This window comes from Elephas maximus, chromosome 7 (genome assembly GCF_024166365.1).
Source record: "Elephas maximus indicus isolate mEleMax1 chromosome 7, mEleMax1 primary haplotype, whole genome shotgun sequence".
NCBI lineage: Eukaryota > Metazoa > Chordata > Mammalia > Proboscidea > Elephantidae > Elephas > Elephas maximus.
This window is the reverse complement of record NC_064825.1, coordinates 75,974,451-75,996,520: the sequence shown is the minus strand read 5'-3', so window position 1 is coordinate 75,996,520 and position 22,070 is coordinate 75,974,451. Positions and strand designations below refer to the sequence as shown.

General features: G+C 46.2%; 1 protein-coding gene across 3 annotated transcripts in view; it reads right to left on the bottom strand.

Annotated features, from left to right (window-relative positions):
• NELL1 (neural EGFL like 1) overlaps window positions 1-9,912 on the bottom strand; it is an 851,548-nt gene extending 841,636 nt beyond the window's left edge. For 2 of the 3 annotated variants that reach the window (XM_049890717.1, XM_049890719.1), the window contains exons 1-2: window positions 9,684-9,912; window positions 1,453-1,581 (exon numbers count right to left, since the gene is read on the bottom strand). In XM_049890717.1, the coding sequence (XP_049746674.1) occupies window positions 1,453-1,581; window positions 9,684-9,738 (184 nt within the window). In that variant the 5' untranslated portion in view covers window positions 9,739-9,912. The remainder of the gene's footprint in view (window positions 1-1,452; window positions 1,582-9,683) is intronic. The other variant, XM_049890718.1, reaches the window with a different exon arrangement.
• Between the last annotated feature and the right edge of the window lie 12,158 nt (window positions 9,913-22,070).

Sequence of the window (22,070 nt, the reverse complement as noted above, 5' to 3'; positions counted from 1 at the left end):
AGAGGAATATCCGGGCTGCTTTACTACTGTATCCTATGAGGTCACTCCCTCCCCTGCTTAAACCTTCACAACGGCCCCCACTGCTCTGAGAGTAAAGCGCAAAACCATTCACATGGTTAACAGAAAACCAACCAAACTCATTGCCATCTACTAGACTTGGACTCAGAGCAACCCTATAGGTCAGAGTAGAACTGCCCCATACAGTTTCCAAGGAGCAGCTTGTGGATTCAAACTGTTGACCTTTTGGGTAGCAGCCGAGCTCTTAACCACTGCGCCACCAGGGCCCCACGTGGCTGACAGGCAGGGGTAATATTTACAATAGTTAACAATAAGTTCATGCCACCCACCTATCAGAATGGACACTGGTCATAAATCATCAGTACACCCAAACCTGCACGCTCCAGCTGAGTATCACTTCTACCTATAGAGTTCTATATACCCTAGCCCTTGCCTGCCTCTCCAGCCACTCGCGACCCTTCAGCCATGCTGGATATCTCTCCGTTGGTTTCTGCCTTAAGACCTTTACCCGTACTATTTCCTCTGCCTGGAATTCTACAAGCCCTCCCACCCCCATCCCACCCCTTCCTATACCCAGCTTTCTATTCAGTTTTTCAAGCCTCTGCAAACATACCACTTTTTCAGGGTAGCTGTTCCCTGACCATCACCATCTCCCTACCCCAGTTAAACCAGATGTCACAGTATGACCCTTATTTGGCAGCCTGTATATAACTTCATTAAGTATAGCAATTGCAATTCAATAATTATTTGTGTAATGATCCTCTAAATCTTGTAACAGTCCTGTAAGGTAGGTACTATTATTATAGATAAGGACACAAGGCACAGTCAGGCTAAATAATGACCCAAAGCCTCAAAGCCAGTCAGGGACAGGGCTACAATTCAATCCCAGACAATCAGGCTCTGGACCCCATGTTTTCAGAACAAGTTAAAGGCTACATTGCCTTTATAAATGCTTGTTGAATGTTTTAATGAGTTGTAGTCAAGTTTCTGGTGGGCAAAATCAAGTAAGCTACATCCCTGAGAGAATGCAACCATAATATATCCCCTGTCTTTATGGTCTACCCATTAGATGAGATGTAGATACAGCTATAGACACAGAAAATACCTGAAGAAATATTCTGTAAAACTAATACAACAGTCAATGGTTTTCAAGGGCTTGGCAATTTCATTTCACTCATACTGTCACCAAAATCCCCAAGGTAATATTTCACTGCCAAACCAGATATTTTACCACCTTGTCTTCCAGTGTCCGCTGTATCCCTGTGAACACTCCCCGTGTATCTCAACATGCTCCGCATTTCTGAGCACTTCTCACAGCAATAATGTAAGAGAAGGAGAAGAGATGGTCCCAACAAGCACACACCATATAAACACTCCCCAGACAGCCATGCCTCCCCAGCCAGCACCCCCATTCAAAGGAACAGGTGCCTTTACCTTGAAACAAAAATGCTTTGGTGGCATTATGCAGTCCGGACACCTGAGTGACTCCAAGGGTGGTGTTCACAAGGTCCAGTTCAGTGATAATATCCATCTGAAGGTCAGGGTCCATCCCAAAGCCTACCACTGCAAAGGGACAAACAGCTGTTTCAGCTTAAAATGCAAACCGACAGCAGCTAACAACAAGAACAAGCAGCGGCAACATGGAGCAGAGGCTACAGAGACAGGGCGCATGCAGCAGGGAAGAAATACAGGGAAGTCTGTGATGAGAGCTTGGAGACCCTCTCCCAGGAGGGGAAGGAAAAACAGCTCTTCACTTTATCAGCCCACTGATAATGTAGTTTCTTTGCGCCTTTCACTGTCCCTGTGCCCCACTGGAGCCCTGATGGTGCAGTGATTAAGTGATACGCCTGCTAACCAAAAGGCAGGCAGTTCAAATCCACTGGTTGCTCCTTGGAAACCATATGGGGCCATTTTACTCTGTCCTCCAGGGTTGCTATGGGTTGGCATCGACTCAACGGCACCGGGTTTTTTTTTTTTTTCTTTAAATTCCCCATTACAGGTCCATAAATGGGTTATTCAAAATTCTTGGGGCCAAATATATTTTAGAATTCAGAATGCATCACATGCCTTCAAAAAGGTAATACGGCCTATATGCTACATTTGGTGTGACACCCTCATAATCAAACACATTCGTATTTCTGGAGCAAAAAGTATGATGTTTTCATCTAAATTGGGTTAAAGACTATAAATAGCCTCGTAACAGCTTAGGTCAAGTTTTCTGCCACCAAATGAGTTCAGCTCAGGGTACACTTTGCTGTCAGGTGAGTTATGAAGAAACTCTGGGCTTCCGGGCTTTTTTGGATTTGAGGTCTGTGGATACAGGATTGTGGCCTTGCTTTTCTTGATTCACAGACCGATGCACTAAGGAAACCTGATGCCAGCACCACAAGTAACTACTTCCCCTGAGCCTTTCCTATTAATCAGGTCTCAACCACCTATGATACAGAGGAAGGAAATGCAGAGAAGCAGCAGAGGGACTGGACAGGAAGACAAATTCCTGGAATAATGGCTGTTTATTTCCATCCAAGGGGATTCCTGGATGGAAAGGTAGATACCCTGACAACTGTGGTGGCAGAATCTTGGCACAAGGCATGTCCCCAAGCCTCCTAATTTCCTTGTCTGAGAAAGGCAAATCCCTAAGGCTGTCTCTCACTCATGGGGTGTTCTGTGGAATGATTCACTCATGATTGCAAAGTGGTTTCCAACTACATATGTATATTAATACTGCTAGAGATGGCTCTAAGGGACTATGCTAAGCCATTCATAAAGGCTGTGTCTCTCAACACTTAGCATCTCAATAGTGCAATTCTGATTGCACGGTTGGAAATGTTTTAATCAGCAACAGCTGTCAGCTCCTGCCTGATGGTAATGCAATCGCTGAGGCAAGATTTGGAGACCTCATACCCAATTTGTCCCAGAGAGACTGCGTAAATGATCACCGGGACTTAATGAGCTATCACAACCTCAGCCATCCTTCCACCTTCACCCCCTGACCCTTTGGATTTGGGCAGAAAATCTACCCACTTCTTACTCTTTTCTTACCAAGAAACAGGAACCACTGCAGCAATCTAGGCTTCTCTCAAGAGAAGTCATCCTGCCCAAGGCAGACAAAAGATTATATTAAAGGCACAGTGGAGTTTTACAAGTACCTTCTCAGTTTTTGTCAGGCTTCCTACCCTCTCTCTCTCTTCTGAACTAAAGGGATACGTTTTCCCCTTCCAAATACAACCAGCTACGGGACCAGTTTACCCAAAGACCTTCCATTTACTCTGCATCAATTCATCCAGCATTTTTTCACTGGACATTATTGCACACTTGCTAGGTAACGTACACGTCGCTAGGAGACACAGGACACATCTATGTCCTTATGGAGCTTGCATTCCTGGGGGCATTCCTCAACGATTAGAGGAAGGTCTCAGGGAATGGGGAGAAGCTTTCTGGGCACAGGCAGCAGTGGCTGCAAACAAGGAACACACCTGGACTATGCAAGGAATAGAGACAAGGCTAGTGTGGCTGGAACAGCACAGGCAAGGGAGGGAACGGTAAAATAGGGGTCCGAAAGGCAAGCAAGAGCCAGATCATGTAAGGCCTTATGATGCACAACAAGGAGCCTAGATATTATTATCCTCGCAATGGGCCATCAATGGAGGGTTTTAAGGCGTGTGTTTTGGGGGGAAGAGAGGTGGGATATGCTCTAACTTATATTGAAATATGATCCAACTTAAATTTCCATCCTACCTGCCCGAAACTGCTGATCCCACACACAGACTCAATTCACAAACCCTGAGCAAATGACTACTCTGTGCAAAGACGCACTGAGGTAGATGGACTTCTATCAGCTCAAGTCATAGCACTAGCAGTCCTGTTGAGACTCATGATGTTTTGCTCCAAGTGAGCTTAGACATCGGCAGTTCTGTAATTCACCTTGAAAAGACAGGAAAGGAACTAATATTTCAATTTAATCTATAGTGTTCTACACCTATAGGGCAGAAATTAAATCAAGGGTGATCTTAGAGAACCTCCAAGCTATTCTTTCTCTGGTCAGGAATTTGGAAAGTAGTCTGGGCAATGTGTCTTTCAGCTCCAAAGAACTTTCCCTGACACAGTGGAAGGAAGCACTCCAGTAGCCCCAGTGCCTTGCACAGGACCTGACCTATTAAGTGGTTAACTGATTAGTGGATGCACGATTACGCTTTGGTTGCAATGACCTCAGAGCAATCTGCACATCTAGGGATAGCATGAGAGGATAGGATGGCATGTGAGCCAGGAAACTTTCTAAAGGGACCGTGGTTGACTGAATTATTGACCTCAATTCTTTACTCCTCCCTCCCGTATCCACAGCTTTTGTCATGTGGCTTTGCAGTTCCTTCCGCTAGAGTTGGAGTAAACCTCCCCATCCCTTGGCTTTGAGCTCAGCCATGTAACTTGTTTTGGCCACTGGGATGTTAGCAACATAAAACAAGCAGAGGCTTGAAACGTGCTCGTGCGATGGGGTTTGTCCTCTTGTACTTCACAATAAGAAGAACATGGCCTTGCTACCTCATTGGTCCAAGGAGGATGGGACACATAGAACAGACACCTTACCTGAGTTTGGGACCAAGCCCAGCCAAACCTAGTCTAGATCAGCCAAGCCCAAACCAACCTAAAGGCACCTAAACCAGAATAAATGATTGTGGCTTTAAACCACTGAGTTTTGCAGCGGTTGTTATGCAGTGTCACTGTGGCAATAACTGAGTGACACAGGGTCTGAAGACTTACTGGGATGGCCATCCTTAAGATACCCAAATCTCTCAGGCTAGGGACTCTGCAAATGGACAATCCTAAAAGGTACCAAAAGAGACACTGCAGAACACCCAGTGGTGAACTTGGGTTCCCACCCCCAAGTGAGCATAAAGCACCCTCAACCCAGAAAGTGTTGTAGGAAGAGCACTAAACTAGCCAGTTTCAGTCTTCTCTCTTCCCTCTACTAACTCTATACCCTTAGAAAAAAAATCTCACTTCTCAGAGCCTCAGTTTCCCCATCTGTAATATGGGGCTGATAATGCCTGCCTTTCCCAGGCTCATGAGGTTTCAGTGACAACTATGTGAGAACTTTTTGCGGTCCTATCTGGCACAGACCTCGTACCCAGCCAAGGTTTGCTGCATCTGTCTTTCATTAAGACCAGCTTTCCCGACACTTTGAGAGCTGTGGTCCCCAACTCCACTGGAATTATACAAAAGGTACAAAAGGCCCACCTCTTCCCAATTTCTCCTCAAGTCCAACTGACCTAGAAAGCGTTCTCACCCTGAGTTTGCTTTGTGAAATCTACATACGTAATGTATACTCTCTGCCCCTTCCTTCCTCATGACCTGCAAATGCAGGGGCCTCCTTGGCTTAAAGATAGCCGTATTACTCTTATTATGAAAACATGCCATAAAAACAGAGCAAGAGTAAAGAAATCAATTAGGCTTCCAGAGATACTTTTCTCTCCACCTTTAATCGGTCCCCTTCCAGATGAAAATGCCACGTGCCAATAGCAGGATGTTGTAAAGGACAGCACTTTGTGTACTGCCTGGGGTATCAGAAAACCTATAGATAAGGCAGGTTTACATGGCCTCTCCTGAACCTCATGTAATGTAAGAATGTTGGTTCCATTAATTTTTTTTTTTTTTTTTTTTAGTGTTTCTGCTTCTTGTCCAAGCATGGCACACCTTCCCTTTCTAGGGAAACTCTACTAAAATTTTCTACTTCGGACATAACTGCTCTACAAATGGCTGAAGCTGGCAACTGGAATTAAGCAAGATGAAAAGCTTCTGGGGAGGGAAAACAAAAACCCCTGGAAAGCAGCAAAAGCAGTGTCACAGAGACACTTGAGGCCAGGCTCTGGGATTCAGAACCTCCTCTCTAATCTCCCAGGACACCTGCTGCTGCTGCTGCTGCTGTTGCTCCTGGCTCTTCCCCAGCCCTGCCCAGGGAGCACTCAGGTCCAATGCCCAATAGGTCTACCTTCTGGATCCGAGGCCTAAGCTCCAGGGCAAATGCTCCTGAACCTGGCTCACTTCAAATCTAATCTATCTCATTGTCCATGGAGGCAGCTGTTTTCCCCAGTCCATGCAGTATAAAATGACACTGGAAAGGTGCTCCAAGGCCTCATTTAACAGCAGGATTTCACAACCACTTGATAGGATTTGGAGCCCTGTTGGCACAGTGGTTAAGCGTTCATCTGCTAACCAAAATGTCAGCAGTTCAAATCCACCAGGCACTCCTTGGAAACACTATGAGGCAGTTCTACCCTGTCCTATAGGGTTGCTATGAGACAGAATCAATTCAGCCACAGTGGGTTTTGATTTGGGTCTGGGTGGGATCCTTGGGCTCCTACAAAGTTTCTTAATATCTTAATATCCCAAAATATGCTCTATACGTGCTCCAAGTTGGCCAATATTTTACATGATCACTCGAGACTAGGGGCTCACGTTGACAGCTCTATTACTTAATTCACAATTAATGGACTGAAGGGTGCTTTAAAAAGAAAATCTTTCCTTTCCAGCAGGTGGCAGCAAAAGGCATTCGCTTGTCATCTAGGGGCTTTGCTGCTACAGTGACTCCCCCTCCCCCTGTCCTGACCACCAAAACAAACTGGAAAACTATGGGGGAATGATCACTGAGTTTTATATTACTCACACTTCCAAGCCCTTGGAGAAAACTCATGACACAGTTTGTTATCATTGTAGCCTTCTAAAATTTCATTATTAGTGATATACCTGAGAATGCAAAATTATTTTTCACCTAAAAAGAACTGGAAAACAGCGCCTCCTACCTTGACTCCACTTTACACTCTAAAGCAAGTTCCCTGAACAATGAGCAATTTAAGCTGCAGTGTTTCCTGGTGACACCTATCATTAGATCTTTTCGTATGTAACTACTACTGCACTGCAGTCCTGCTTTAATTAAAATGTACCTGATATCATCTATTCATTTCCATTAAAAGGTGGTGATATCTGAGCAGCTCACTAAATGAAAGTGAAGCACATGTTTATTTCATCTTGGACTGCTAACAGCCCAGACAACAAATGTGACACTTGACAAAGAAACTTTGCAAGGAGATGTTTGGATCCTGATAAACTAATCACCAGCCAGCCTTTGCCACCTAAGGAGAGGTCAGATGTGTGATGGTGGGACTGTGGTTTCTACACAAAAGCAAAGGGACTGCCCCCACAAAGCTGTTGATCATACTCCCTCCAGCTACAAGAAGTTATAAATGAAAGAACTGAATTATAATCCCCCTTGGTCTCTCTGATTCTTCTGACCATTTCTATGGAAGAAATATGTGGCTTCTGGTGCTCAAATTGTGACAAGTGGCAGAGAAAACTCAAGCTCCCTAAGTAACAGTTACAACCAATGGGTCAGACCCTTTCGGGCCTGCCTGCCTTTGCAAAAGCTGTTTCCTCTGCCTAGAATGCCCTCCTCAATTTGTCTACCTGGAAAACACCATTGAAAACTTTGTTTCATCTGGCAAGACACAACTCTCAAAAGGCACCTCCTAAATAAATTCTTCCCGGACCATCACCATCTGCTCCTCTGTATTTCCTTAATGCAAACTTCCGTTCTCACCCCTGCAACCCTCATCATGCTGTAGAGTAAAAATGCTTTCCAGTTTCCAGCTAGAGTCTCAGGTAAGCTGTAAGTTTTAGAAATGGAGGACCACATCATTTCCTCTTTGCAAAAACAATCCGCGCACCCAGGAAGACACTCAACTGTTTGTTGAATGACTGGATAGATACATGAATGAATCTTCTTTGTGGGAGAAAGATGTGGCAGTCTGCTTCCCTAAGGATTTACAGCCTTAAAAGCCCTATGGGGCAGGTGTACTGTGTCCTTACAGGGTCGCTAAAAGTCGGAATGGACTAGATGGCAATGGATTTGCTTTTTCGGTTTGGGGGGCTGGGAATGGGAAGCAGCCTGTGCTCTTAAAAAACTCCTCCACAAGCAATGCGCCTGGAGACTGTTCATTCCCGGATGGAAGCACTTTGGGACGACTTTTCAGGAGCATTGAGAACAAAGGATTTGGGCATGTTGGGTCATGACCTGCACTTGGAGGTGTGAAATGGTCGATAGCCTGCCCCCTCCCTCGTCAAGTTTCTGTCTTCTGTTCCTCTGTAAGCTGGACGCATCACTAGATGCTCCCTCCCAGTGCCGGCCGGTAGCCCATCCTCTGCACTAGCCTCGCCTGTCCTGGTCTTCCTGGGATGCTGTCCTTCCAGCGTGTTCTTGGTTTTAAAAAGATTAACCCATCCCTATGTACATGAACTAATGAAACAACTATTCTAGACTGAACTGAGCCTTGGCGTCTCCGCAGCCTGGGCAGCTCGGATGGAGACACAGCGAAGGGAGGAGGTTTCCTTTTGTCCCTCGGAGAAGTCCACACCCCTACGCTCTCCGAAGCAAAAGGGAAAGCCGCTGCCCACTCAGTCCTGGGGAAATGAGAAAGGCCGGCAAGAAGCTCCTAGACGCCCAATTCTCGTATTGTCAAACTGACTACCAAAGAGGGAAGCCTGGGGCACAAGCCGAGGGAACTTTTGAGCCGACCAAGCTCCGAAGCCCCTCCCCAGCGGTCCCGGGATAAACTTGCTCCTGGGCCTGGGATCCAGGGAATGCCTCTCGAGAAGGGAAATGAAGGCGTAAAGGAGGACAGGATGTCGACACATCGCTTCTAGGGTGCAAAGAGGGCAGCATGAGCTGAGGGTGGCTGGCATTGGAGACCCCATCGGCGGTCCCAATTTTTGCAATTTCCTCTCATCCTCCCCGCATATCTCAGCCCACCGCAGAAGGCTGCTGCGAGCCGGCCTCCCGAGCCCCAGGAGACACCGGGGGTGTAGGTGGACGGGAGATGAAAGAGATGCGCTTTGAGTCCCCAAAACTGGGTTTTCGGCGGCAAAACGAAGTAGGGACTTCAGACAATTATGCTAGTTATCCTTGCTCCCCCTTCCCAGCCCCCAACCTGCGATTATACCAAGAAAGAGCTGGCTTGGAACTTGAGAAAATCCACCCGGATTGTCTCCACTGCTCCAATTCCCCGGAGAATTGTTCGCGCAACCCTTGGGGGCCGACGGGGAAGAATATTCCCGTGGTTCCCCCGGGTAGAGTCGGGAGATGAGAAGAAACCGCTGAATCCTGGGGTTCGTCCCCAGCCGTCACCCCACGCAGCGCTGGCCCTGGCCCGGGTCGCGCCCGCCGGCCGGAAGCGCACCCTCTGCGGTTGCGTCTCCCGGGGCTGCCCCTTCCCGGCCCGGCGGGGCGCGGCCAAAGCGGTTCCAACACACCTCCCAAGTTCACAGCTGCGGGGCTCGCGGGCCCGCCCAGCTTCAGGTTTCCACTACCCGGGACCCGGAAGCCGGTTACAAGCAGCACGAGGGTGCGCCCGTTCGGCCGCGCCCCTTGCTCGTGCGTCCGCTGCGCCGCGTCCCCTGGCAAGGGGCACTCGTCGGGGACATCTTCCAGCCCGTGAGCTCCGCTTCTCACCCTTTTCCCCGAGCCGGGCCGAGAGACCCGAGGGACCAGACCACGCTGCACCGCCCTCCCACAGGGCAGCGCAGAGCTCGGCTCCAGGTCTTCCGACTCCCGTGTGGGCGCTTGGCACGGCTGCGGGGCTCCCCCTTTCCCCGAATCCCGACCCAGCCGTGCTTACCTGTCCTGGCGGTGAATACACAGAACCACACAACTAAGATCACATCCAACGGCATCGTTCCCGAAGGTCCCCGCTAAGCCGGGAGCGTCGAAGCCTGAAGGAAACAAATGCGCCTGGATCCTGAGGCGCGCGGGGCTCGGAGCCGACAAACTTGCTAGCGGGCGGCGGGGGAGGTGGCTTGGCAGCGCCGGCTGTTGCGCTCGGGGATCGCGCCCAGGAAAGCGGCCCTGGCCGCCCCGCCCCCAGCCCGCCCCCCACCGCGGGCGGCGGCGGCGACGGGCTCTGACCCGGGTCCCCGCTGCGGCTGCGCTCGCGTTGGGGCTGAGGCTGGAGCGCCGGGCTTGACCACTCCGGCAGGTTGTGCTCGGCGCTCGAAGCCGGTTGGATTCACCTCTTTTGCCCACTGAGCGGCGAGGACCGGAGTAGCAGGCGCGGCAGCCGCTACCACCGGGAGCACCGAAGCGGGAGTCCCGGGACCTGCGACCCAAAGGGAGGAGCTGGAGGCGCGCGGCGTCCCCGTGGCCTCACGCGATCCAGCCCTGCCGACTTGCCACCCCTCCTATTGCGGTCTCTGCCTCGGCGTTGCTCTGGGGGCTGCCGAAGTTGGCACAGCTCATCCTGGCTGAGTCCACGAGCCGCTGAACCCTAGCGAGTGGGTTTTTTTTTTGTCAGGAACCCAGACCCAGGCGGCACCACCAAGTGCACCCGGCCCCTCCCTGGAAAACAATTACTTAGGATTCGCCCTGGCAATTGGGTGGGGTGAGGTGGGTGCGGACCTGCGGGGGGGTGGTGGCTGAGGCCCAGTTCACCACCTGTACCTTCTGCCTCCTCTCTCCGTGTGGACCCCTGTGATTGGGTCCATGCTTTTAGGGTGCATGGAAAGGGTGCTGAGGTGGGGGTGGGGGAGTGGGAGCAGAAAATGGGCTTCCCAGCAGAAGCAAGCTACAACTGAGGTTTGGGGAGTATATGCAAACCTTCCCGTTCCGCAGGGCAAATGCTGCCACATAGGGGAAATTCTTAATCATTCTTTTTTTCCTTGCATGTCTTTCTTGATGGTTTTGTCAAAAGTACCCCCTCTTCTTATATAATCACATTTTGGGCTCTACTGCAGTTCATCTGGAATGCAGCCCCTCTCCCCTGCCCCCAACACCATTCCCTGAAGAGAAAAGCTGGCCTTTGTTTTTGGGTGTGTGGCAGAAAAGAGAAGGGGTCCTATTTCCTATGAGACCCCTTCTGGATCCTGGCCTTCCATATAAAAGCTCCCAGGTTTGAGACCTCCCTCCTACTTCTTATTTGTGGTACTTTCATCCAGGAATATTATTTATAACTGGGATGCAGAGTACTGAAATCAGAGATGACAAAACCTCTGATTTATACCGGTTGAGCCCCACGTGATTTAAAGCTCCCCAGCTTGCTTGCTTGCTGGCTCTTGCTCTCTTTCCACCCGCCCCCAGCCCACTTTGGTACCGCAGTAGGGATCCCAGAGGAGGAAAGGGAAACTCCATCTAGTAGCCTTCCTTCATTTCCTGAGAACCGATTTCAACATTCCAGAATCCTCTTCACTAGTAAGGATCTGCCCTTCTCATATCTTGCACCCCTAGTTCACATATCCCAAACCCCTACATGACTTTGATCCCAGGAGCCCTGATAACCCATTGCCATGGAGTCAATTCTAACTCATAGCAACCCTATACCAAAACCAAACCCAGTGCCGTTGAGTCGATTCGGACTCATAGTGACCCTATAGGGCAGCGTAGAACTGCCCCATGGAGTTTCCAAGGAGTGCCTGGCAGATTCAAACTGCTGACCCTTTGGTTAGCGGCCATAGCACTTAACCACTACGCCACCAGGGTTTCCAGCGACCCTATAAAAAATAGAGGTCACTAAATTAGCAGCGTAGCTTATTAAGAAAGTAAGTTTTGCCTCCACGCCCTTTTTTCTGGATATTTCTACATGCAACCCTCTATTCCACTTTGCCCTTCATATCGTGGCCCCTTGGCGGGTGAAAAAGAGTGAACAAGCAGGTTAATTCCAGCTTCTTACAGCTGAGGTGGGAGAAGGGAAGTCAACAAAGAACTGGACTGTGCACTCCCGAACTTGAGCTGAAAGATGAAGAGGTAAACCGATGTCAAGGCTCAACAGATCCTCCAGCTCTACAGAGATTCAACCCAGGCCCAGAGGGGATCTGCCTGCCTTGATTCTGTGCTTTCATGACAGAGCCTGGACTTTTCCCATCTGCCTGGAGCATGTTACATGTAAAAGTGACAATAAAACCATACACATCGCAGAAAATTGGATTCCCCAAGTCTAGTTGTGGACAAGGACACAAAAACTATGTTAAGTTGTAAGAACATGCCTCTTCTCTCTTTTGCAGTTTGAAATATACCTCAGCATCATGGCTTTGAACTGTTGTTTTGAATGCCCTTTTATTGTTCTCAGAATTCCGAGAATCCCAGAAGTCACAGCGACCCCAACAAAGGGAAAAGGTGGTCTGAGTGAGAACTTTTTGTGCTGTCTATCCTAAAGTTGGTGTGCAATTCATTGGTCCTTTGGGATGGGCCTTTTAGCTTGTTCCATGATAAAATAAAGCAAGACATATGTAGTGCCATTGCTTTGCAGGGTCACATCCGTTAACAGTAACAAAAGTTAATCTAAGCAAGGTCATCAATCTTTCCCAGACAACTAAGGATTTCAATGTCCTCCTATAAGTGCTTTTTTTTTTTTTTGCCAATTCAACTTCTTGCAGGTGTACAGTTTATTGACAGTAATTACAATAATTGGCTTGTAACCCTACCTTTAATCAATGCAATATTTCCATCACTGTTAGCCCCTCTTTCCCTTTCTCTCCCACTCCTGGTAACGACTTATAAACTTTTTTCTCTATATGTTTGCCTTTCCTGGTGTTTTTTTATAAGTGCATTTCTTGAATGGGGATTTTGAGTGTGTAGGTTTATTAGGCTAAGGTAACCTTTATAGAAAAAACCAGTTGCCATCAAGTCAATTCTGAATCAGGGTGACCCCTTGTGTGTCAGAGTAGAACTGTGCTCAGTAAGGTTTTCAGTGGCTAATTTTTTGGAAGTAGATTGCCAGGCCTTTCTTCTGAGGCAACTCTGGGGGGGCTCAAACAGTCACCCTTTCAGATAGCAGCAAAGTTCATTAACCGTTTATACCACCCAGTGACTCTCCTTCATAGTACAGTCCCAGCAAATTTCTGTAGTGGCAGTGGAGGGAGCACAAGGCCGTGTATGTGCTCAACGATGGGATATTGCAGTGGGACCTATGCTCAGTAGAGGCAGCAACAAGACTTGGCTCACCCATTGCCATAACCCAAGTCCACCCAGGCCTTCAGAATAGACTACATCCATAGTTTCTCCAGGAGCCATTAGCTTCCTTTGATCATCCCTCTGCCTCTTCTTCCTGATCCTTAACTACTAAAGAGCCCCACGGCTCAGCTCTCAGTCCTCTTCTCTTTCCAGCTACACCCACTCCCTACTTGTGCTCATCCAGCTGCAGGACTTCAAATACTACCTACACGCAAATAACTCTGAACTGTGTATCTCTAGCCCCAACCTCTCCTCTGAGCCCCAGGCTTACATCTCCAACTACCTCATTGACAACTTAAACGTAATAATGGCCACATCATCAAAATTTAAAACTTTTCTACTTTAAAGGACACCATCAATAAACTAAAAAGGCAACACACAGAACAGGAGAAAATGTTTGCAAATTATACATCTAATAGATACTTGTACCTAGAGTATATACGAAACTATTACAAATCAACAATAAAAGACAAAGAGCCCAATTTAAAAATAGGCAAAGGGTCTCAACAGACATTTCTCCAAAGAAGATGTACAAATGAAAACACATGAAAAGATGCTCAACACCATTAGCCATCAGGGAAAAGCAAATCAAAACCATAATGAGATACCACTGCACACTCACTAGGATGGCTATAATCAGAAAGACAGATAATAGCGAGTGTTGACCAGTATGTAGAGAAATTGGAACCTTCATACGTTGCTGGTGGGAATGTAAAGTGGTGCAGCTGCTTGGGAAAATAGTCTACTAATTCCTCAAATGATTAAACATAGAGTTATCACAAAATCCAGCAATTCCACTCCTTGATATACACCCAGGAGAAGTCAAAACATATGTCCACACAAACACTTGTATATGAATGTTCATAGCAGCATTATTCACTATAGCAAAAAAGGAGAAATAACACAAATGTTCATCAACTAATGAATGGATAAATGAAACATAGCGTATCCACACAATTGCATATTATTCACCAGCAAAAAAGTGTAGTACATACCACACTATGAATGAACTTTGAAAACATTATGCTAAATGAGAAAAAGCCAGTGACAAAGGACCACATATTGTACCATCGCGTATATACAATACATTGCATTGGGCAAATCTGTTGCCAAGGACCTCTTTAAAGTGTTAAAAAGCAAAGATGTTACTTTGAGGACAAAAGTACACCTGATCCAAGCCATGGTGTTTTCAGTCACCTACATGCATGCGAAAGCTGGACAATGAATGAGGAAGACAGAAGAAGAATTGACGCCTTTGAATTATGGTGTTGGCAAAGAATATTGAATATACCATAGGCTGCCAGAACGAACAAATCCGCCTTGGGAGAAGTACACCAGAATACTTCTTAGAAGCGAGGATGGACAAACTTCGTTTCACATACTTTGGACATATTATCAGGAGGGACCAATCCCTGGAGAAGGACATCATGCTTAGTAAAGTAGACTGTTAGCAAAAAAGAGGAAGACTCTTAACAAGATGGATTGACACAGCTGCTGCAACAATGGGCTCAAGCATAACAATAACTGTGAGTATGGTGCAGGACCAGGTAGTGTTTTGTTCTATTGTACACAGGGTTTCTATGAGTCAGAACCAACTCAATGGCACCTAACAACAACAACTTATACATAAAATGTCCATAATAGGTAAATTTATAGAGACAGAAAGTAGATTAGTGGCTGCCTAGGTCTGTTCCCAAGGAGCCCTGGTGGCACAGTGGTTAAAGTGTTCAGCTGCTAACTGAAAGGTCAGTGGTTCAAACCCACCAGCTGCACCATGGGAGAAAGATGTGGCAGTCTGCTTTCGTAAAGATTTACAGCCTTGAAAGCCCTCTTGGGCAGTTTTACTCCATCCTATGGGGTCATTGGAAACCCTGGTGGCGTAGTGGTTAACTGCTACGGCTGCTAACCAAGAGGTCGGTAGTTTGAATCCACCAGGTGCCCCTTGGAAACTCTATCGGGCAGTTCTACTCTGTCCTATAGGGTCACTATGAGTCGGAATTGACTGAACGGCAGTGGGTTTCGTTTTTTGTTTGTTTGTTTATGGGGTCACTATAAGCTGGAATTGACTCGAGGGAATAATGGGTTTGGTTTGGGTTTTAGGTCTGTCCCCACCCTTTTCCAATCCACCATAATTTCTGCCCTGAGCTATAGGCTCGTAAGAGTTCTCTCTGCCTCCACTCTTGTCCCTGACAATCAGTCTCCTCCTAGCAGCCATAATCCAGTTTTTAAAACATGTATCAGATCATGTTCCTTGCTCAGAAATCCTCCCTTCACATTATGTAAAAATCCAAACATCTTATAAGACCCCTGTCCATCTTCCCAACTCTCTCCCCACTCTCCCCCTTGCTCACTCCAGACCAGCTTTCTTGCTGTTTCTCAAACATTCCAAGCTGATACCCTTCTTATGTTCTTTGTACTTGCTGGCCCCTGTGTCTGGAACACTCTTTCTATGAATCTTTGTATGGTTTACTCTTCATATGACTCAAGTCTCTGCTCAAATGCTGGCTCTTCAGAGAAGCCCTACCTTAAGAAGCTTCTCGTTTCACCCTCCTCTCTGCCCCTCTCCTCTGCTTTATTTTTATAGTGCTTATTATTGTCTGAAATTATGTGATTTGTTCCTTTATTTAGTTATTGTCTGTCTCCCCCATTATAAGGTAAGCTCAACAAGGATAGGGATTTTGGCTTTCTTGTTCACCACTGTATCTCTCCATCTAGAACCGTGCCTGGCACATGTTAGTAGCTCAATAAGTATTTGTTGAATGAACAAACCAGTGAATGCTCTTTCAAGAAGCAGCATGGGGAGCTTGGCCTTGGTCGTCACCAAGGAAACAATCAGGACTGTATTATCCCACTGGACCACAGAGCTGCTCTACTTGAGGCAGCCAATCACACAAGGAAGATGCAGAAAGACTCCTTTTTATTATCCAAACTAACTCCATGAGCTAGAGGCAAGTCCAACCTGTCCCATATAAACCAGTTGCCGTCAAGTCAACTTTTGAGTCATGGCGACCCATGTGTGTCAGAGTAGAACTGTGCTCCATAGGGTTTCCAATAGTTGATTTTTCTGAAGTAAAAGAACTGCCAGGCCTTTCTTCTGAGGTGTCCCTGGGCGTACTCAGACCCTCAACATTTTGATTAATGGCTAAACACGTTAACAGTTTGCACCACCACCCCCCCGCCCCCCACCCTGCAAGCCACTGTTCTTTGTCCAAACAGCCATTCAACTACTTCATGTTTATAGAGTTTGTGGGCACATAACAAATTTCCTTGTAAAACTGGAGAAAATGAGAGGAGAATGCCAATTTGCTGACAGCCTTGAAAAGTACAAAAACACCCAAGTTGCCTTCACAAATCTAGCAGCCCCAATGCTTTCTGCAACTGTGCAAGCCTGACTTGGGTAGATATTTTCATTTCCTAAAATTCAAGTGCAATCATAAAGAGTAGTTGAGGGAATGCATTTTTGCACATACCTCTGTTTCTATATAAATAAAAATGTATTCTCTACTCTAATTACTATAATCGACTTCAATGGCATCCAAATTAGAGGGACCCATACCCATATTTTTTTTTCCTCTTCTCTTAAAGCTTTTTTTTTTTAAATAATTTTTATTATGGTTTAAGTGAAAGTTTACAAATCAAGTCAGTCTCTCACATATAAACTTATATACACCTTACTTCGTATTCCCATTTACTCTCCCCCTAATGAGTCAGCCTGCTTCCTCTTTCCAGTCTCTCCTTTCATGACCATTTTGCCAGTTTCTAACCCCTCTACCCTCCCACCTCCCCTCGAGACAGGAGATGCCAACATAGTCTCAAGTGTCCACCTGATGCAAGTAGCTCACTCCTCATCAGCATCTCTCTCCAACCCACTGTCCAGTCCAATCCATGTCTGACGAGTTGGCTTTGGGAATGTTTCCTGTCCTGGACCAACAGAAGGTTTGGGGACCATGACCACCGGGGTGCTTCTAGTCTCAGTCAGACCATTAAGTCTGGTCTTCTTATGAGAATTTGGGGTCTGCATTCCACTGTTCTCCTGCTCCCTCAGGGGTTCTCTGTTGTGTTCCCTGCCAGGGCGGTCATCGGTTGTAGTCGGGCACCATCTAGTTCTTCTGGTCTCAGGATGACATCGTCTCTAGTTCATGCGGCCCTTTCTGTCTCTTGGGCTTATAATTACCTTGTGGAGGGACCCATATTTTGTTAGTTAACTATTATCCTGCCCTGCAACTTCAAATATTTTTTCAGAACAAAGCTAGGTATAAATCAGTAGGACGATAGGTAGAAAAATCTATAGACAGACATATAAAGGCATCTCATAATTCTTTGGATGGATGGAACCTCTCTAATCTATAACGTCAATAATCTTGGATGAGTTTCAAGTTTTTCTGATGACAAGAACCAAAACGTGCACATATCCAGGTTTTCAAACATGCTAAGTAGGCACATGTTGTTCATTCCAACAGACCAGGAAAAAGAAGGCAAGCTACCATCTAACAGGCCCTAGAATCAGGCCTAGCCCCAAACCTGCACAGAGCGATAATGGTGAAGTATTGTGCATACATCAACTCATTATTCCTCAAAACAACCCAATTACATAGGTAGGATTAGAATCCCTATTTTACAGATATGAAAACTAAGTCATTTGCCAAGGAAGTGGCTGATTCAAGATTCAAACCCAGGCAGTATGACTGCAGAATCTGTGCACGTGATCATCAAGCTCTACTGCTTCTCCTGGGGATAAAGCTGTGAATTGAATCTCCTTATTGAAGTCTGGTCAGAGACCAATAAAGAGCTGTCCTTTTCTCTGCCTGAGCTCTGAATCAGTTGAGAAATAAGACGAAAGGGTCAGCCGGAGGCCAGAATATCCCCTTTATTAATATAGAGACAATGTTGGAAGAGCATAGGCTGATGTACAAGCCAAAATGGACTGGCCATCTGTCCTCCCTCCAGGCTGAACCTTGGCACAGCCATCTGCTCCCACCGACCTGGATGAAGAGAGAAAGAGACCTCATTGAGAAATGAGGACCAATGGTTGTCACCCTCCTCTATGGGGGATGGGGGTAAAAGGCCAGGAGTGTTTAAGGAAAATCCCTCACCATGGAAACCAAAAGTATAGGGAAGAGACAATGCCCTTGATGAGCTTTTAAACCTGGATCAGCTTCTTCTATCCTCCAGTGGTCTTGGGTTGCCCACAAAGAGCTCATCCAAGTCTTCTTTTCTAGGCTTTAAAATGATTCTTTATTCTTATGAGAAGTCCCATGTGTTCAGTGCTGTTACCACTGCTTGACTGGAAAATCTGGAGGAAGGTGTCCTTTTAAACTCACACCAACATGGGAAAGATAAATCATTCCTTTTTTAGAGTATGCCTTTCACAAGCAGACAGCCTGACCCAAAACACTGAACATCTGACTGGTCAAATTTCAGGCCACAGGATGCTGCAGTGGGAGAGAGATTTTTGAGCAGAGAAAACCTACTCCAGTTACTTTAGGTAACACCCTACTGTGAGACTGGCCCTGCCCATCCACTTAAAACAGAAATGGTCATTTCCAATGTTTTAAGACTGTTTTCCAGTCACAGGCCAGAAAAATTCTCCTAGAGAGGCTCCCTGGGTCTCCTTCTGGGGCAGTTCATTACTATCTGCCTCAGTAAGGATTCTATCTGGTTTCCTCTAACAAGCAAATGAAAGTAACTTAAATAAGATAAATGTTTAACACTCTCTAATGTTAAGAAAAAAAAAAAAAAAATCCCTGGTGGCACAGTAGTTAAACACTTGGCCACTAGCTGAAATGTCACAGTTTGAACCCACCAACCACTCCATGGCAGAAAGGTGTGGCAGTCTGCTTCCATAAAGATTACAGTCTTGGAAACCCTGTAGGGCAGTTCTACTCTGTCCAGTAAGGTCACTATGAGTCGGAATCAACCTGACAACAATGGGTTTTTGGTTGGGTTATACAAAAGAATTCTAGAATTGGATAGTCCGGGGTAAGCTTGGTGGCTCCATGAAATCCTCAAGTACCCAGGATCCTTTTAGATCTTTGCTCCACCATCCCTGGAATGTAGTTCTTAACCTTATGGTTCAATATGGCTACTGGTACTCCAGCCGTTACTTCCACATTCCAGGCAGGAAAATATGGAAGGAAATAAAGATAAAGAAAAGAACATGCTTAGGAGTTCCACACATCATTTCCACTTACATTTGGGGAAAACCTATTCACGCGGCCATTCCTTATGTCTCTGTTAGCTATTGCTATGTAACAAACAACTACAAAGTGTTAGTGGCATACAGCATTAAGCATTTATTCTCATATATCTGCAGGTTGGCCGGGGTTCAGCTCATTCAGGCTGGCCTCAGCTGTGCTGTTCTATTTCAGGCTGCAGTGGCTGGGCTGATTCTACTTTGCACTGCACTGATAGCCATTTGTGTCAGTCAAATGGCCCTGTCTTTCATCTCCCTTAGGCCAGTGGGCTACCCAAGACACATTCTTCCCACGGGAGCCACAGAAGCACCAAAGATTGAGTAGAAATAGGCAAGGTGTCTTAAGGCCTAGACTCAGAACTGGCACACTGTCACTTTTGCTCCTGTGCCATTGGCCAGAGCACAGATGCAAGGCCAAACTCAAAGTCAAGCAACAAGAAGTACAGCAGTCTGACCACAATGAGTATATGGCAAGGGTGCGGATTCAGGAAGGGGTGAAGAAATAGGACCAGTAGTCAATCTACCATACCTGGCTGCAGGAGAACTGGGAAATGTCACCTTTTGACTTCAGGGTAATGTGCCTGGTTAAAACCAGAGATGCTATTTAAGAAAAGGAGAACAGAAATTAGGAGGCTATTACCAGTCTTTGCCACATTCCCTAACATGGTACCAGCTTTGCAAAATACCAATGCTGACTTAGTGCAAATTCTTACCCTCGGCACAAAATACTGCTCTTTCTACCCTCAATTCAAGATCCTGTGTGTGTGGAATTATGAAGCACTCACACAAAGGCAAGAAAACAGAGGGAAGAGGTGTGTTGAGATTGTCATGTGCTCAGCAATGCTTTCTCCTGCCAAGCAGGTGGGCCAGAGTGATTTTTCCTTAGTATGGGCTATCTCAAAAGCCCGTCAAGAAAGTGCAAATTCAAGCAGCCTTAAAAAGTAGGGCCCAAACCTCTCTCTCTGCATCTCTCCTAAACATGAGCAGGAGGTACCATGTGTTCAAAATGACCAGCTGATTACACAAATGAGCATCTCTCACAAATATCCCCAGAATTCCTCAGCCTCGATTTCCTAAGTGAGAGGAGAAGACAAGAGGAACCCAGTTATGGATTAAAAATATTCAGCTTCCTAGAGATCCCAAGCCTCTCTCCCAATGCCCCCAGATGTCCCAGCAGCTCCCCTGGACTCTCCAACTTCATGACGTAGCAAGTGACATTGTAACACCTGGCAGGGCCAGAGGCTTCAGGACCCTGCTATGACCTCACTGCCATGTCTGTGCCTATTGGTTAGTGTCATCCTCATGCTTCTTGCTAAAAAATTTTAATATCCCTCTGTTGGTCCCCATCACTTGAGTTAGAAAGATTCCTTGCCAAAGGCCCCCTGTATTTCTAGATTTGTGACATGATGTCTTAGAGTTCACTCTAAATGGGGTGAAAAAGCTGGTTTCTTGCACAGTCAAACCAGTGCTGTTGACTTATCTCCCTCCTCTGTCCAATCCATTCTTGACACATTGACCAGGTTAATTTTCCAAACTCATTCCGCGGATCTGACTCTAACTATAAACACCCAACATTTACGTGGGGTATTACTATTCGGAAAACAATTTCGCCTGTAACTTATAATTAAATCCTCATAGTAACTACGGAGGAGTCCCTGAGTGACAAAAACAGTTAAGTGCTTAACTACTAGCTGAAAGCTTGGCTGTTAGACCCACCCAGAGGCACCTCAGGAGAAAAGCCTGGAGATCTGCTTCTGGAAAGTCACAGCCTTGAAAACCCTATGAAGAGTTCTACTTTGCACCCATGGCGTCTCCATGAATCAGAATCAACTCAACAGCAACTAACAACGAACGACACCAACTATGTGAGACGGCTATAAGTTTTCCAAGTTTACAAATGAGAAAGCCGAGGCTCTGTTACTAAGGGACAGAGCTGACATGTGAACCCAGGGTAGTGCGTTTCCCCTGTTCATAGCTGCTTCTGTCGGGAAACACCTCTCCACTAGTCAATAACCTTTAATGGTTCCCTGTGGCCTGTCAAACAGCATCTGAACTCTTTCTGTTGGCATTGAAGGCCCTAGATTGTCAAGTCCTAAACTACATTTTCAGCCAGAGTCCTCACTTCCCTCCAGCATATACTAAATTTTCCATTTCATCTATCACTCGTTCGTGAAATGGTCTGTCTTACTCCATGCCATCACTTACTTGCTTTCATCTACTGGGAAACCCCATCCCAACACCCTCCTCCTGGCCAAAATCCTCTCCATGTACCAAGGCTGTGTTTCACCAAGACCTGCCTAATCATTTCAACCAGAATTTTTTTTTTTACTCTGTATCTTCTCAATATGTTCTTGTCCTAAGTCTTTTTGTGACATTTGGTACTTTCCACTGGGTTACAGCAATGTCTCCACATGTCTTAAATCCCTGCTCACTCTGAGTAAACTGGAGGGAGAGACCCAGTCTTACTCAGGCTTTGTTTTGTTGTTTTGTATTGTTTGCCATTCTAACACTCAGCTCTGTTCTTTGGACAGAGCCAATACTATTTGCTTATTTAATTTTAAAAAAATGTATTTATGCTCTACCGTGTGCCACAAAGTGTTATCCTGGGAATATGTAAATAATGAAGACACTGAGTTTAGTGTGGAAATAAATAAATGAGTGAATGAATCAATGAATGAGGAAAATGTAATGCTGTTTCAATGTCAAGCTACATTGTATTCTGGCCATTATTTTCTCCTAATCCTACAACTGTCTGGAGAAGTTCCCTGAAAAAGGGAATGGTAATAAGTCAAATGACTTGAAATATCAAAGTTCTCATAAAATGACAGATTAAACTAAAAGGCCAGGAAGGAGAGGCTTAAATTATGCATG